Raw genomic sequence first — 15,259 nt, 5'->3', positions numbered from 1 at the left:
GTGGACTTTGTTTAACCATCACAAGTTCATTTCTAGATTTTCTGTTATAGTGAATCTTCTTTGAGGGTAGACTATATCTTACTTGAAATCTTCAGCAGCACCCAAGAAGAATCTGATTAATAATAGATTATCAGCAAATAATTATTAAATTGACTTCTTAATGTAGTACAAATAATGAATAATGAAAAGTAAATAAGACAAGGAAGGCAATTTTATTATGTACATAGCTTTTTAACTGATTAATTTATTAAAAGACTAACAGAAGCAATGTTAACTATTCTGGAAAGTAATTTATGTATAAGAAATAAGAAGTGGTGTAGCAGGTAGAGCCACGTCTGTGATGCTGGCATCCCATATAGGTGCCTGTTTAAGTCCTTTCTGCTCAACTTCTGATCCAGCTCCTTGCAAATGACCTGGGAAAAGCAGCAGAAGATGCCTAAAGTGCTTGGACCCTGCCACTCATGTGAGAGACTCTGATGAAGCTTCTAGCTCCTGGTTTCAACCTAGCCCAGCCCTGACTATTACAGGCTCTGGGGAGTGAACAAATGGATAGAAGATCTCTCTAATTCTGACTTCAAATAAATAATTTTAAAAAAGAGGGGGACATCATTGTGGCATAACAGGTTAAGATACCACCTGCTTCACCTGCATACCATATGGACGCCAGTTCAAGTCCTGGCTTCTCCACTTCCAATCCAGCTCCCTGCTAATGGGACTGGGAAAGAAGCAGAAGATGGCCCAAGGGCTTGGGTTCCTGCCACCCATGGAACATGGCCCAACTGCTTGTGCCCCTGTGACCCTCATGCAAGACCCGGAAGAAGCTCCTGCCAAATTAATAAATAAATCTTAAACAGACAAACAAGTAAAAAGAAGTAAGGAGAACTAGAGCTCTAGGAGAAATATAAATAGCGGAGGGGGGGAGGGGAGTCCCTGGACTGAGTCTGCATTCACTAACTCAGTGCCTTCTCCCTTTCTCCTTCAGTTGTCTGGGTTCACGTCTAAGCTTGTTCCAGCTATCCAGAATGCCCACAAGAATGCCACTGGATCCAGCAGAGGAAAGGGCCTGGTGGTGTTAACTGAACCCATTGTGATTGAGACCTACACAGGCCTAATGTCATTCATTGGAAACCGCAACAAACTGGGCTATTCCCTTGCCCGTGGAAGTATTGGTTTTTGACTCCTTTATCCATCATAAGTGAAGATTATGTTCCAGCCCACTGTATTTTTGGACTGACTGATTATTTTTAAAGAGTGCTACATGATTTTGAATATTTAATATTTCAGGAAATCTAAAACCTTGATTGATAGATACATACTTCTGATCATAAATAAAACAAATTTCCTTAAAATCTGAAGATAAATACTTCTGAGCCCATCAAAAAAATGTTACCACATGAGGACCTGATTGCAAACTTAAGGTAGACTGAGTTATAGTTTCCCCCACTCCCTAATTGTGGCCATTTTCCAGGTCTTAGTCTTCTGTACTCTTATTTAATGTCTCACTGAGGTGCCACCATCTTTATTATTTTAGCCACTAGTTAAAAGGGGATGACTTCCATATACACATGCTTATCTCTGCTACTTATCCAAAATTCAGTTTTGCATTTTCATCTGTCAGTAATCTACGTATCACTGTTTCAATGGCCCCTCATATTCACATTTCAAAATCCTGTATTTCCCTGTAACATTTTTATGGTGCTAGTAACCCATCCCTGATACTCATCAATTCATAGTTCTCTGAATTCTTTGTCAAATACATTCCATGTCAAATACATTCCATATGGCTTAACATGTACCCCAATGCCCAGATATACAACTCAGAGATCATTGTTCTTTTAAAATTGTTCATATATTATGTCTCCTTTCCATTCTCAGTACTATGTCATTTGATCAAGTTTTTAATTCTACTCACCTGATTATTGCTACAGATTTTTAATTGGGATCCCTGATCCATGGCTTACCCTGTTCCAATCCATCCTGCACTTGACTGCCATCTCCTAAAGCACAATTTGATTGTATCAACCCCTGATGAGGAACTTTCAATGGGTCATGTCCTTGTGTAGTTTTTCCCTCAAATATTTCTTTCATTAGCAGACCACTTCCTTCTAATGAAAACTTTAGCAGAAGCCCAATATATAAAACAGATAAAAGTAGGACTGCTATATTTGCAGTGGAGATGGGAAAACCACCTTCTTTTAAAAGAAGTGCACCACTTAGAGTGTCCAAGGATCTCACAGAGTTTTGATGACCATATTTTAAAAATGCTGTCTTAACTCATTTTATTTCTGTTGCTCTTTTTCCTTTTAATTCTCCCCCCCCCCCTTCCTAAGTTAGAGCTAATTTTGAAAAAACTCAGGACATTATCTCCTCTGTTCTTATCTCTTCAAGTTTCTTTTCTTTTTCAGGTGAAAATTTTATTTTATTTAAATTTATTGAGGAATAAGCTTCAAATGTGGAATGCCATAAACATTATTACAGTAAGCTTTTTGCCTTTTCTGAAATTCAAAATCTCCTTGACACCCTCCTTGGTATTTAATGTGACAATTCCAGTTAATTTTTTAGTTGAAGTTTACTTTAAAATATTTCCTTCAAATAGATTATTTTTCTTAGTTTTCAGGGTTTATCCTTTGATGCATTCATAAACATTAATTTGATGCAGATATTCAACACTTAAGTCTTGAAAACTCTCATTTTAACTTTGTCTTTATTTACTTTCATTAATGCTTCTTTCCTTTCCACATTTCCCCTTCACAGCTTCCAGATTTTTACCCTTATGATGGCAAATATTATTGTAGACCCCAAGGCCGGGAACTTTTATTCAAACTGTAAAAGGAAATGTTGAAATCCTTAGCTGTCCTGTCAACAGTAGTGGAATGAAAAGTCGTTGGATTGTTTTGGCAGTGGTTCTGAAGCAGGCATTATTGGCAATTTATTATAATATTGCTGTCCAAAAACCCCCATATGCCTCGCCTCAAGATAGGGCATTTGTTGACAGAAATCTCAGAAATGTCCTGCACATTCTTGGAGTTAACATTTAAGATCAGCATGACAATCGACTTCTCTCTGCACATTTGTCACCCTTGTAATCTAAGCCAGACTGCTCCCAAATGACCTTCTAAAGGACCCAATGGACCATCATCAGTGGAAACAGCTTAGAAGGGATAGGAGGAGGGAGAGATTTCTTAGTCTTGAGATCCAGTCTGTAGCAATAGGGTAAGCATTTAATGGAACTCAAACTGTTTCATATGAACTCAAAGATGATGTGAGAACTGTCTCTACATTTCACTAAGACTGTCATATTGGACATTCCATGAACTGTTAAATGGGATCTAGAAAGCAAGGTTATGACCAAAGGGTGAAGAAATTCAGGATTTTGAGTAGTAGCTCAAGATAAGAAGAACTTATTACAGTTACACATATCCAATGATGGAATGGTTTGCCTCTTGAAATAATGAGCCCACCATTACTTGGCATGTTAAAAGAGGGACAAGATAAAGTAAATATCAAGAAAGAGGTTGGTATATTACAGCACTCAGAAAGATGATTGGGATATCCCTTTAAGACCAGTGCCCTTCTGGTTCTCCAAACAATTGTGGCTAATGATTAGATAATTAGACCTTTTTTTTCTAAATAAGACCCTGAATATTTACTTTAGCTGTCTTAAATTTTAATTTCCTTATCTCCAAATTGAGAGTGATAACCACTTCTGCCTAGTTCATAAAGGTCCTGTGAGGACTTAATGAAGCAAGGTTAAATTATTTTGTTAACTATAAGGTAAAATACTTGCCTGCAGACTGATGTGGATTTTGTAGGAATTATCCAAGGAAATGAAATTTAGTTTTCTCTAGTAATTAAATCTTGGTCACCACGGTCCTGCTGACTATGAATTGTCTTCTTGACATTTGGTGTTCTCATTTGGTCTCTGTTTTAAGCTTCCAAGGGGAACTTACATACATTCATAGGTTTTTCCCTCAGCCTCTCATCTGAACTCTACCACTAGAATTTCCTAAAGGGGCATCACAAATTTGATAAGAAACAGGATTAGACATAGAAAGCGTTAAGGACAAAGAAAATCACCACACAATGTCATGGTTGGTGATCTTCTTCATCTGATCCTTATATTATTCAGGAATTCCCAATAGAAAATATCCATTAAGGCTCCTTTGTGAAAGAAAGCGTTTGAACTTCTCCACAGACATATTCCTCACAGTCTTCTGATACATCTTGGACAGCTCTGATAGAAAGTTCTCCTTTTGTTCACATAGAACCTGTGACAGCTGTCTGCCATCTCCATTTAAAATAATATGTTATGATCTGGAGTAAGTTCAGCTTGGGTTTCCATGCTGGGGTGTAAGACATTTGGGAACAGAGGCAAGGCTGATGGATTCTCTAGTATTTGTATAAGGAGACATGGCAAAAATCACCCTTCCTGACCTGCCAGGGTCAATTGGGCCTCTTTAGAGTTCTGACCTTTGGTGTCTTCTAAAGCAGAAAAGAGACGCTAACTTATGAGTTGGCTACTTTCAGATCTTGCCTTGACACCCACTTTTATTGTCCTTTTGGTTGAACATTACTAAGAAAGCCAATTAATAGAGCCCTGGAGCCACAAAAACACCAAAACCATCTTATCTAAAACTTTTATTTCATAGAACATGAAGCAAAGTACTAGAAACTAGGAAGAAATGTCTCAGAAATAAGAGTTTTTGGCAATACTGGGATCAGGCTAACTCTTCCAATTCTTTTTCCTGGCCTACTGCTCTTTCCAATATAGTATCTTCATTTCCAAGGGAAAAGCAAGTTATCTGAGTCAACGTGCCATAGTCGCTGGTTTAGTTCTGAGGTGAGAAAACAATAGATCATAGTTGTTTAGGGGGAATTTCCAGAAGTTACCTTGACTTTCTTAAAGGCTAAGGTCACTCGTGGAACTCTGTGATTTCCTATCTGATCAAAATGCCCAAACAAAGCTGCGGAAGCCAGCACAGCCAGCAGGTATTTTGTAAGGCAGCTTTACCCCTGCCCGGCATATTCTGGGGCAGTTGAGGGGAGGGCAAAGGTATTAAATTTAGCCTTAAAACCTCCTAGGAAATTCTTTATACACAAGAGACAAGTTGGACAAAAAAAAAAAAACTTGTGCCAAAGGGGAAGAAAGAGAGAGGCTAATGCCTGTGGTTTTCAAAGGTTAACAACAACAACAAAAAAAAGCCCAAGTATTTGCACAGGGATGAATGCTCATTGGCGCTTGGCCAACAATTATACAAGGGCTTGTGCCCACATCCTGTAGCTGTGGTTTAGGGACGCTGCTCATGAGTGACTTCTTATGCTTAGTGGCAGGAAACCTTAGTCACTGATGTGTAAACTCACCTTTGGTCTACACCTCCCACAATGTGCTCTGAAGGCAGTTAGGGGGCCAAGCCTCCTGATTTCCCTGCAGATACCAGTTCCCCAGAGGCTAAGAAAAGAACTTGGTTTGAGGCCTTGGAAGTAACTGAGAGTTGACCAATACCCACCTATTCCACCTGACTGTGGCAACACCTTAGGATAATTCTGTAGCCAGAGGAAAAATTATGACATCCTCCTCTAAAAATTCATCCTCAAAGCCCAAGACAAAACAAGCGAGCAGTATTTCATTTCAGGGCTGCAGCCAGTGCGAAATATGAGGAATAAAGTCATGAGGCTGCTTCTCAATGTACATCTTGTATCTCGTACCCTATCTGATACTCAATTTTAAACAAGTTCTTTACAAGCAACTAACAAATCTCTCTTTCAGTGAAGCCAAATGGAATGTGAAGACCTGATTTAATTAACTCTTGTGTTTTAAAGGTAGATAGGAGAGCTCATCATGGTATTTCATGGATGCAGAATGTATTGGGATCAAGCTCTCTGAACCACCAATGTGCCTCTCATGTCCTGCCCACACGCTTATGCCATCCATCCTAGAAGTGCCTTTTCCTTCTTTTCATGTCTTTTATGAAGCAGTTGACTCTGAGATTGGAAGAGGTCTTGAATTCATCTAATTCAACCTCCTATCTATTGAATGCCCTCATGAGAGGCATTTATAGCATGTGGACAGCCAGTTTCTGCATGGACATTCCCAGAGCCCAGAACCCTTAGCTTTCTAAAGCTATTAATTCCATTAGTAAGCAGCTGCAGCAAGTAAGAGTCTGTTCTGAATACTGTACCCTTTAAGACTTCCTCCCTGGAAATGTACTGATTTACTCTTAGATCTTTGTTTGAAGTCACCCAAAACAAGTGAGCTTCCTATTTCATATGCTCAAGCTTTAAAAAAATATAATTAACTGATGTTCTCTCAACAGGTAGTGATAGGATTTTTATTTTTTGATACAAAATTCCCAATTACTACACCAGCTTTCAGGTGATTCATTATCTAGAGCCTTTATCAAGTGTGTTTCTTGCTGTGGACTATTCTATTTGGCTAACATTTCTTTTAAAATATATTCACATTTGGCCTGGCAGGTTAACTGTAGGTGGACCATGCAGATAACAATAGTTTTTCTCTGGTTTGCCACTAATGTTTGTAATGAAATCTAGGTTTTCTTGATCATACTGCTTTTTCACTTGAAATTTAAGATCAACTTCATATTCTAGAAAACAGATAATTTGTATGAGTTAGTAAACCCATTCAAGGAACAGAGGAGACCACTTTGGTATGAATTGCTCTTAGCAAACCTGTATTTATTCACAGTAATCATTGCATTTAAGAAAAAACACTTTGCTAATTTTTTTTCTAAAATATTTGCTTAACACTGTGTCCTATAGTTCTGCCCAAGCTGGTATCAGATTTCCATAGTATCTGGAAATCAACATTATTTTTCAATAAGACCTCTTCTGTCTTCTCTCTAGAGGACGAAGTGGGCATGTGGGATTATTATAATTGATAGTAGAATGGCTTGATGTCATCAGTTAATGGATCGTGGTGTCCTAATGGCAAAAATAGATAGGCAGTCCATTCTACTAGTCTTAATTCATCTGTATAAACAGAACTGTTCTGAAGTCTGACTTGAATCAGCACCTGCCAGTCCAGAATACCATCATAGTCATTGGATTCAAGTGTCCAGACTCAATGCAGCGATTTTTCCTGTCGTTCTTTCCTACAGTGAACAACCACAATAGAGGTGTTCATGATGTTGGGATTCTTCTCACAAATATATTTCTATTTTCCTGGACCAGGAAGCATCTCTACACCTATCTTCTTAGGGTATATAGAGTCTAGATGAGAAGGTTTATATAATAAATTCACTTTAGCATCTTAAATTCCTTAAGCCTTTGGATGACTTCATCTAGCATTTCAACTTCACTCACATATTCTTCCTTTGGATCCATGTTCTAGCTAATTAAAACATGGCAAACTATTAGTCTATCAGTGTCTCAGATACATTGAATCCAGTCTCTTGGCCTTGTTCATGATAATCAATAAATTTTAACTGGTCAAACATTATGATCTAAAACCCTTAGAATCAGTTAACATACAAGTTCTCCAGTTTTGTTGATACAAATTGGAAAGACTTCACAATACTTTGAGATATGTTAAACCTTCACATGAATCACACTTTGAAACTTACTTTTTAGTATTTTGAGTATGAGTCTAAGAATAGTGCAGAATGAGAATGAATTATCACACATTGAATTAGATACTGACTCCAACTGCAGTTGTGAATCCAGATGTGTTTCCCTGGCACACATATGAATTTATTGATCTGGAGATCATTTTCCATTCATTTCCTCTCTTATCCTCTCCTCTCCTACCCTTTCCTTGTCTTTTTTTCTCTTCCTTCCTTCCTTTCTTCCTTCCCTCCTTCCTTCTTTCCCTCCATTCTTCCTTCTTTCCTCTCTTTCCTTTTAAAGACTTATCTATTTATTTAAAAATCAGAGTTAGAGAGGCAGAGAGATAAATCATCCATCCACTGGTTCATTCCCAAAATGGCTATAACAGACAGGGCTGGGCCAGATTTAAGCTAAGAGCTTCATATGGGTCTCCCACATGGATGACAGAGGCTCACACTCTTTGGCCATCTTCCACTGTGTTTCCAAAGCCATTAGCAAGGAGTTGGATTGAAAGTCGAGCAGCTGGAACAAAATCCAGTGCCCATATGGGATGCCAGCACCATCGGCAGCAGTTTTAACTGCTATGCCACAATACTGACTTTTCCTATTCTGTTTCCTTCCTTTCCCTTCATTTCTCTTCCCTTTACTTTTCTTTCCTTTCTCCCTCTTCTTTCTTTTTGACCTGTTGTTAGGATCATCAGAAGTAGTTTGCTTCTGGCTAGCAGGACCAGCAATACCATCAGGGTTACACCAACATTGCAATGCTATATCCTATTCTAGTAACAGGGAGCTTGATTGCCTCTTTGCCTGATAAAACATCGTATGAGTCCATTTCATTGATGATGGCATATTGAATAGACCAAGTAAGAAGAAATAGTAACTATTCAGTTACCTAAGACATATACATGTTAGTCCATATCCTCAAATTCTGGGGCTTTTGTCGTCAAAAGTTACACTTAGGGCTGGCGCCGTGGCTCAATAGGCTAATCCTTCGCCTGCGGCGCTGGCACACCGGGTTTTAGTCCCAGTTGAGGTGCTGGATTCTGTCCCGATCGCTCCTCTTCCAGTCCAGCTCTCTGCTGTGGCCCAGAAAGGCAGTGGAGGATGGCCCAAGTGCTTGGGCCCTGCACCCGCATGGGAGTCCAGGAGAAGCACCTGGTTCCTGGCTCTGGATCAGTGCGGTGCGCCGGCTGCAGGGCACTGGCCACGGCGGCCATTAAGGGGTGAACCAACGGAAACGGAAGATCTTTCTCTCTGTCTCTCTCTCTCACTGTCCACTCTGCCTGTCAAAAAAATAATTTAAAAAAATTTTTTTTAAAGTTACACTGAGGACTTTTCTATGGAATCAGTCATTTGGCAAATGTCAATATGTGCCTCCTAAGGCAGATGGAAAAATTTTGCCTTGCATGGTTAAGGCAGAGCCTCAAAACCTAATGGTGTTGTTTAGGTTAGAGCCAACATATAACTCATTTCAGTCTGTTACTTGAATCCATTGAACAAGCAACCCAAAAAGTTGCCAGCTTTGAGTAGGACCCCCTCTATAAATCAAGAAACTATAGTGACATGACATAGTTGCTACCATACACACCTGAGCAGCTACCACAGCTAGCTAGTGGTAGAATCATGTTACAATTTCTGCCTATCTCAAACTGAATTCAAGTTCACATAAGGTAAGTGATTTTACTACGTTAAACATAAGGTATTTTTAATATGTGGAATCAAATAGTTAAAGTATTATTAGAAATGGAGGCAAAACTCTAGACTGGGATTCCAAAAGTGACTCTTAGAACAACACTACAAAATTGGCCCACAAAGTATTGGTGACCTGCCTTGTGCAGGAAGCTGGGCAATTACAATGGCATTATCTCATCAACAATCACCAGGAATATACCACCTTAGCTACTATATGATGATCAGGAGCTTCTGTTAGAACTGGCAGTTCTAGAACCACACCAGGCCTGCTAGATCTGCATTAACAAACTGAATGTAGCACATTCTGTTTCCTTCCTCATTTATACTGAAGCAGGACCAAGAAAGAGCATTTCATGTCTTCCTCTTAATAGAAATAGAAAGAATTTGTTGGGTGCTCATTAGATATCAGGCAACATGCTAAGATGTTTCCATTAGTTGTATCAATGGATCATCATATATCTTTCTCAAGAATGTAATTGTAATACCACCTCTTCGATTTTGAGATGAGGGAAGTGAAATATCAATGAGGGTAAGAAACTTGGCCAAGATTCTTTCTGGGGAGGTAGATTTAGGCTAAATTATGATGTAATCACATCCAGAATCTAACTACAAAGGATCCTAAGGATTTTATTATTTAGCTTTGTAACCTCTGCAGTATAAAATATATTGAGGTGACTGTTCTATTGGATCCACAACCTGACATCTTGTAGATAACTGTTAAAATGACTTCTCCCTGATTGCCTGTGAGCTCTCTGAAAATCTCCCAATTTCTACTTAACCCCTTTACTTGTATTAGGCAGTCAGTAAATGTGTTTTGTGATACTGATGCCATAGGCATTTTGGTTTCAACCCATTTCAGTAGCACATGCTTAAGCCCCTGTGAAACCACTGCCTTTTTGTGGTCTGGTTTTACAGAGCAGCAGACCACATTAGGCATTCTCCATGACTTTCAAAAGAAATAGTATTTTGATTGCACCAAAGGCTTTCTCATTCTCCCAAAGACTGCTGTGGTTACATCAAAAATACACACAAACACTCAGAATGTATCAAAGCTACAGACAGTGAAGAATGACATTTTACTAGAGAAAAACAAAATCACACAGGCTAATTGAGTGATGTCCAGGGTGCCAGTCAGGAGCTCGTGAATTTCAGGACAGAGGTTAGTTAGCAGAAGCGTACAGCACACCTAGAATGAGCAGAACATGATGACCTGGCAGATACCCTGAACAGAAGAGGGGTCTCAGGAAGAGGTGATAAGCTGAGGTTCTCCTGACTTGCTATCTGCTTCAGAGAGCATGAACTGCCATCTGACTCTGGTGACTTTCCAGATAATGGCTCAACAGTAAAGAAGGAAATGTAGGACAAAACGATGCTTTTCGAAATAAATGCAGTACTCACATGTGGATAAGTTGAGTTTGAAGAGCTATGGAACTTCAGTGAAAAAGTTCCCGTCTATGTAGCATGTGAAGGCATGTTGCTCAGGAGACAGTGTCTTTGCCTAGAGGTAAAGGTTAGCAAATCAGGCAAGAATGAGTAGTAGTTAAAACTTGAAGAATGTATGAAATTGCTTGGAGTGGAGGTATAAAAGAGTGCTACCCAATAGAACTTTCTGCACATATGGAGAATTTTATAGTTCTTTAGTTCTGCACTCTCCAACAAGGTAGCCAGTAGCCATGATATAGCAGATAGGAATTAGGAACTGAATTATTTCATTCTGATTAGCTTAAATTTATATAGCCACAGATGTCTAAAGATTATCTTATTGAACAACACAAATATATAATGAAGAGAAGTGGTAACAGAGAATTAAATCCTTAATAATAGCAATTTTGAGTAGCTGATGTTATCTTGGTAATTCCAAAGACACACAGGAACACAAACCTTTATTATTTTATCAAATGGTAAAAAAATAAAATGATACAAATTAGTTTGTGTTAGAAAGCAACAGCTTCGTAGCCATGTCTTCCAATTTCCAACTTAGTAGTAATTTATTTTAAGAACCTTTCTTTCTGGTTCTGCTGGGGGTTACTCCTATCACTCTAAAAATTATTTTTATTTTTCAAAGCATGAATTTATTAATATTAGATATTATCTGCTAACTTCCTTTTCTGAAAGAATAAGACAGTTTGCCTCCACTAAAAATGTATACTTCCCTCCTTCACTCTCTCAATGTTTATTATTCTCACTTTACTACTTACAATATTTGTTACCTAAATAATAATGCTTTCACTTCTATTTCTCTATCAACTCTAGTTTCTACTTCAACTTCCCTTTGTGGAAATAAAGATGTTAGTTATGTAAATCTAGATTTTTCTTTTCTTTTTTTTAATTTTTTAATTTTTTTTTTTTTTTTGGACAGGCAGAGTGGACAGTGAGAGAGAGAGACAGAGAGAAAGGTCTTCCTTTGCCGTTGGTTCACCCTCCAATGGCCGCCGCGGCTGACGTGCTGCGGCTGTCGCACCGCGCTGATCCGAAGCCAGGAACCAGGTGCTTCTCCTGGTCTCCCATGGGGTGCAGGGCCCAAGCACTTGGGCCATCCTCCACTGCCTTCCCGGGCCACAGCAGAGAGCTGGACTGGAAGAGGGGCAACCAGGACAGAATCCGGCGCCCCGACCGGGACTAGAACTCCGTGTGCCGGCGCTGCTAGGCAGAGGATTAGCCTATTGAGCCACAGTGCCGGCCAAAAATCTAGATTTTTCTCTAGCAACTCTTATGTATTTGTTTACCCCTCCATCTTATACATACATACTTCTATGTGATCCAGATTGCCAATATTTGCATTCTATGATGCACCTATAGGAAGTGCTTCATGTTTGTCTACAGTTAATGATTCTTAGGTAGCTGCTGGTGGAGCTGATGGAGGGAGGTATGTGAGGCTTTGATGAGTCATTGGTTTGCCTTAGTTCTCCATCTGAGTTTGATGCTATAAAAATGATGATATGGGGCTGGCGCTGTGGCCCAGTGGGTTAATCCTCCGCCTGCAGCACCAGCATCCCATATGGGTGCTGGTTCTAGTCCTGGCTGCTCCTCTTCTGATGCAGCTCTCTGCTGTGGCCTGGGAAAGCAGTGGAGGTTGGCCCAGGTCCTTGAGCCCCTGCACCCACAGGGGAAACCCAGAGGAAGCACCTGGCTCCTGGCTTCAGATAGGTGCAGCTCCTGCCATTGCAGCCATTTGGGGAGTGAACCGGCGGATGGAGGACCTTTCTCTCGTCTCTCCCTCTCACTGTCTGTAACTCTACCTCTCAAATAAATAAATAAATAAACTTTTTATTTTTTTTAAACTTTTATTTAATGAATATAAATTTCCGGCCGGCGCCATGGCTTAACAGGCTAATCTTCCGCCTTGCGGCGCCAGCACACTGGGTTCTAGTCCCGGTTGGGGCGCCGGATTCTATCCCGGTTGCCCCTCTTCCAGGCCAGCTCTCTGCTGTGGCCTGGGAAGGCAGTGGAGGATGGCCCAAGTGCTTGGGCCCTGCACCCGCATGGGAGAGCAGGAGAAGCACCTGCCTCCTGGCTTTGGATCAGTGCGATTAGCTGTCCACAGCGTCCATTGGAGGGTGAACCAATGGAAAAAGGAAGACCTTTCTCTCTGTCTCTCTCTCTCACTATCCACGCTGCCTGTCAAAAATAAATAAATAAATAAATTTCCAAAGTACAGCTTATGGATTACAATGGCTTTCTCCCCCCCATAACTTCCCTCCTACCCACAACCCTCCCCTTTCCCACTCTCTCTCCCCTTCCATTCACATCAAGATTCATTTTCAATTCTCTTTATATACAGAAGGTCAGTTTAGTATATATTAAGTAAGGATTTCAACAGTTTGCACCCACATAGCAACACAAAGTGAAAAATACTGTTGGAGTACTAGTTACAGCATTTTATCACAATGTACAGCACATTAAGGTCAGGGATCCTACATGATATTTTTTAAAAAATTGATTAATTTTCTATGCTATTTCCAATTTAAAACCAAGTTTTTTTTTTCATTTTCAATTATCTTTATATACAGAAGATCGATTTAGTATATACTAAGTAAAGATTTCATCAGTTTGCACCCACACAGAAACACAAAGTGTAAAAATACTGTTTCAGTACTAGTTATAGCATTACTTCACATTGGACAACACATTAAGGACAGATCCCACATGAGAAGTAAGTACACAGTGACTCCTGTTGTTGACTTAACAATTTGACACTCTTGTTTATGGGGTCAATAATCTCCCTAGGCTCTAGTCATGAGTTGCCAAGGCTATGGAAGCCTTTTGGGTTCGCTGACTTTGATCTTATTTAGACAGGGTCATAGTCAAAGTGGAAGTTCTCTCCTCCCTTCAGAGAAAGGTACCTCCTTCTTTGATGGCCCCATTCTTTCCACTGGGATCTCACTCACAGAAAAAAAAAAAAAAACTTTTAAAAAAAGTTGATGGTATGTATTGTCTGTATGTTTCAGATTACAAACATCTGTCATACATTTTAATTTTTTTGTGATTCCTGCAGGTCTATAAGTTATGAATAGCCTAATTTTGTAGACTAAAAAAATGAAAACAGAGAGAAATAATATGACGTGGCCAACCTCAGGCAACTGAGATTTTGCAAAGTTGAGAGTCAGTTAAGTTTTCTGATGACACATCGCCTCCCAGATCTGTTCTCTATAAGCTTTCCTAACCACCCAAGTTTGCAAAAAAAAAAAAAAAAAAGATCCAGGTTGCTTTTCTGGATTCAGATTTATAATTCATAGTGCATGTTGAAGCAAAGACATTTGAAGCTGTGTGCTGCGACTACACATTCTTTCAAGGAACTCAAGAAATGCCTTCAGGCATCTGGTGCTTCATGGATCCACATTGACAAATGCTCACCAATGGGTCAAGAATCATCTAACATTAAACTAACATTTATCATGCACTTGTGTGCTAACATCTGTACTAGGATATCACATATGCATTATCTTACTTCTCAGAGCAACTCTGTTTAGAAGACTATCACAGATAGCCTTTAGAAGATAAAATTTCTACAATTAAGTCTTTTTTTTTTTCTGTAAAATGGGGAAGAATAAACTGTGCTCCAGATATATATTCAAAAGACAACTGAACCTAGTAAAATCAAGTGAGATTAATTAGTTTGGTTGCTTGGGAGATAGTAATATACAAGCATAACACCGGTGAGTAATAGTGAAGTATTAAAAGGCTTTGTTCCTGTTACCAGCAATGGAAATGACCCAAATGGATTGGCATTAAGGAACTATTCCTATGCACAATGTAAAGGACACTGAACAGTCTCATAAATCGCTAAATTTCAATGAAGGTAGTGCTAGAGCGATTGTGTAACAAAGATGGTTCCTTCTCTTCAAAACCCATCCAAGATTCTTCCAGTGATTCTCAGTAATCTAGTGGTTAACATAAACTCATCAAAGAGATATTGAAGGGATGGGGTGGTTCCAAGTTATGGGAAGCCTAAAAACTTTAAAAGATTAATTTATTTAATTGAAAGGCATATATACATACAGATAGATAGATGATAGATAGATAGATATGGAGAGAGAGAGAGAGAGAGAGAGAGAGACCTTCCTTGTGCTGGTTCTCTCCCCAAATGACCACAAAGACTGATGCTAGACTGGTAGAAGCCAGGAATTAGGAAATCAATCTGGGTCTCCCATATAGGTACAGGGGAATTTTTCACTGCTTTCCCAGGCCATTAGCAGGGAGCTGCATCAGAAGTGGAGCAGCCTGGACTCACAGCAGTGGTCCTTCTGTCATCACAGGTGGAGGCTTAACCCGTTGTACCATAAAACTGGCCCTGGGAACCCTAAAACTTACATGACCTAGGGGGAAAGCTCTCTAAGAGGAAGTAATAGAGTATTATAAATATGAAATTAGGCCACAAAAATAAATATTTTTGAAAGACAAAATAAATCTCAATCACAGATATTACAAGCCTAACAAATATTACAAAAAAGTAAAAATACAGAAAATAGCATAATGTCTTATTAATTAATAGATAATGCTTTAT

At 39.3% G+C, this 15,259-nt stretch overlaps 1 protein-coding gene across 4 annotated transcripts in view; it reads left to right on the top strand.

Annotated features, from left to right (window-relative positions):
- Nucleotides 1–15,259, top strand: part of TPRG1 (tumor protein p63 regulated 1) — a 410,917-nt gene that overhangs the window by 201,878 nt on the left and 193,780 nt on the right. For 3 of the 4 annotated variants that reach the window (XM_062177516.1, XM_062177527.1, XM_062177510.1), the window contains one exon: nt 983–1,309. The exons of the other annotated variant lie outside the window; for it this stretch is intronic. In XM_062177516.1, coding sequence (XP_062033500.1) covers nt 983–1,177 — 195 coding nt within the window. In that variant the 3' untranslated portion in view covers nt 1,178–1,309. Of the gene's footprint in view, nt 1–982; nt 1,310–15,259 lie in introns of those variants that run through there. 4 annotated transcript variants of the gene reach the window in all.

This window comes from Lepus europaeus, chromosome 2 (genome assembly GCF_033115175.1).
Source record: "Lepus europaeus isolate LE1 chromosome 2, mLepTim1.pri, whole genome shotgun sequence".
Taxonomy (NCBI): domain Eukaryota; kingdom Metazoa; phylum Chordata; class Mammalia; order Lagomorpha; family Leporidae; genus Lepus; species Lepus europaeus.
Note: the sequence above shows the minus strand (reverse complement) of the source record. Positions and strands in the feature narration are given on the sequence as shown.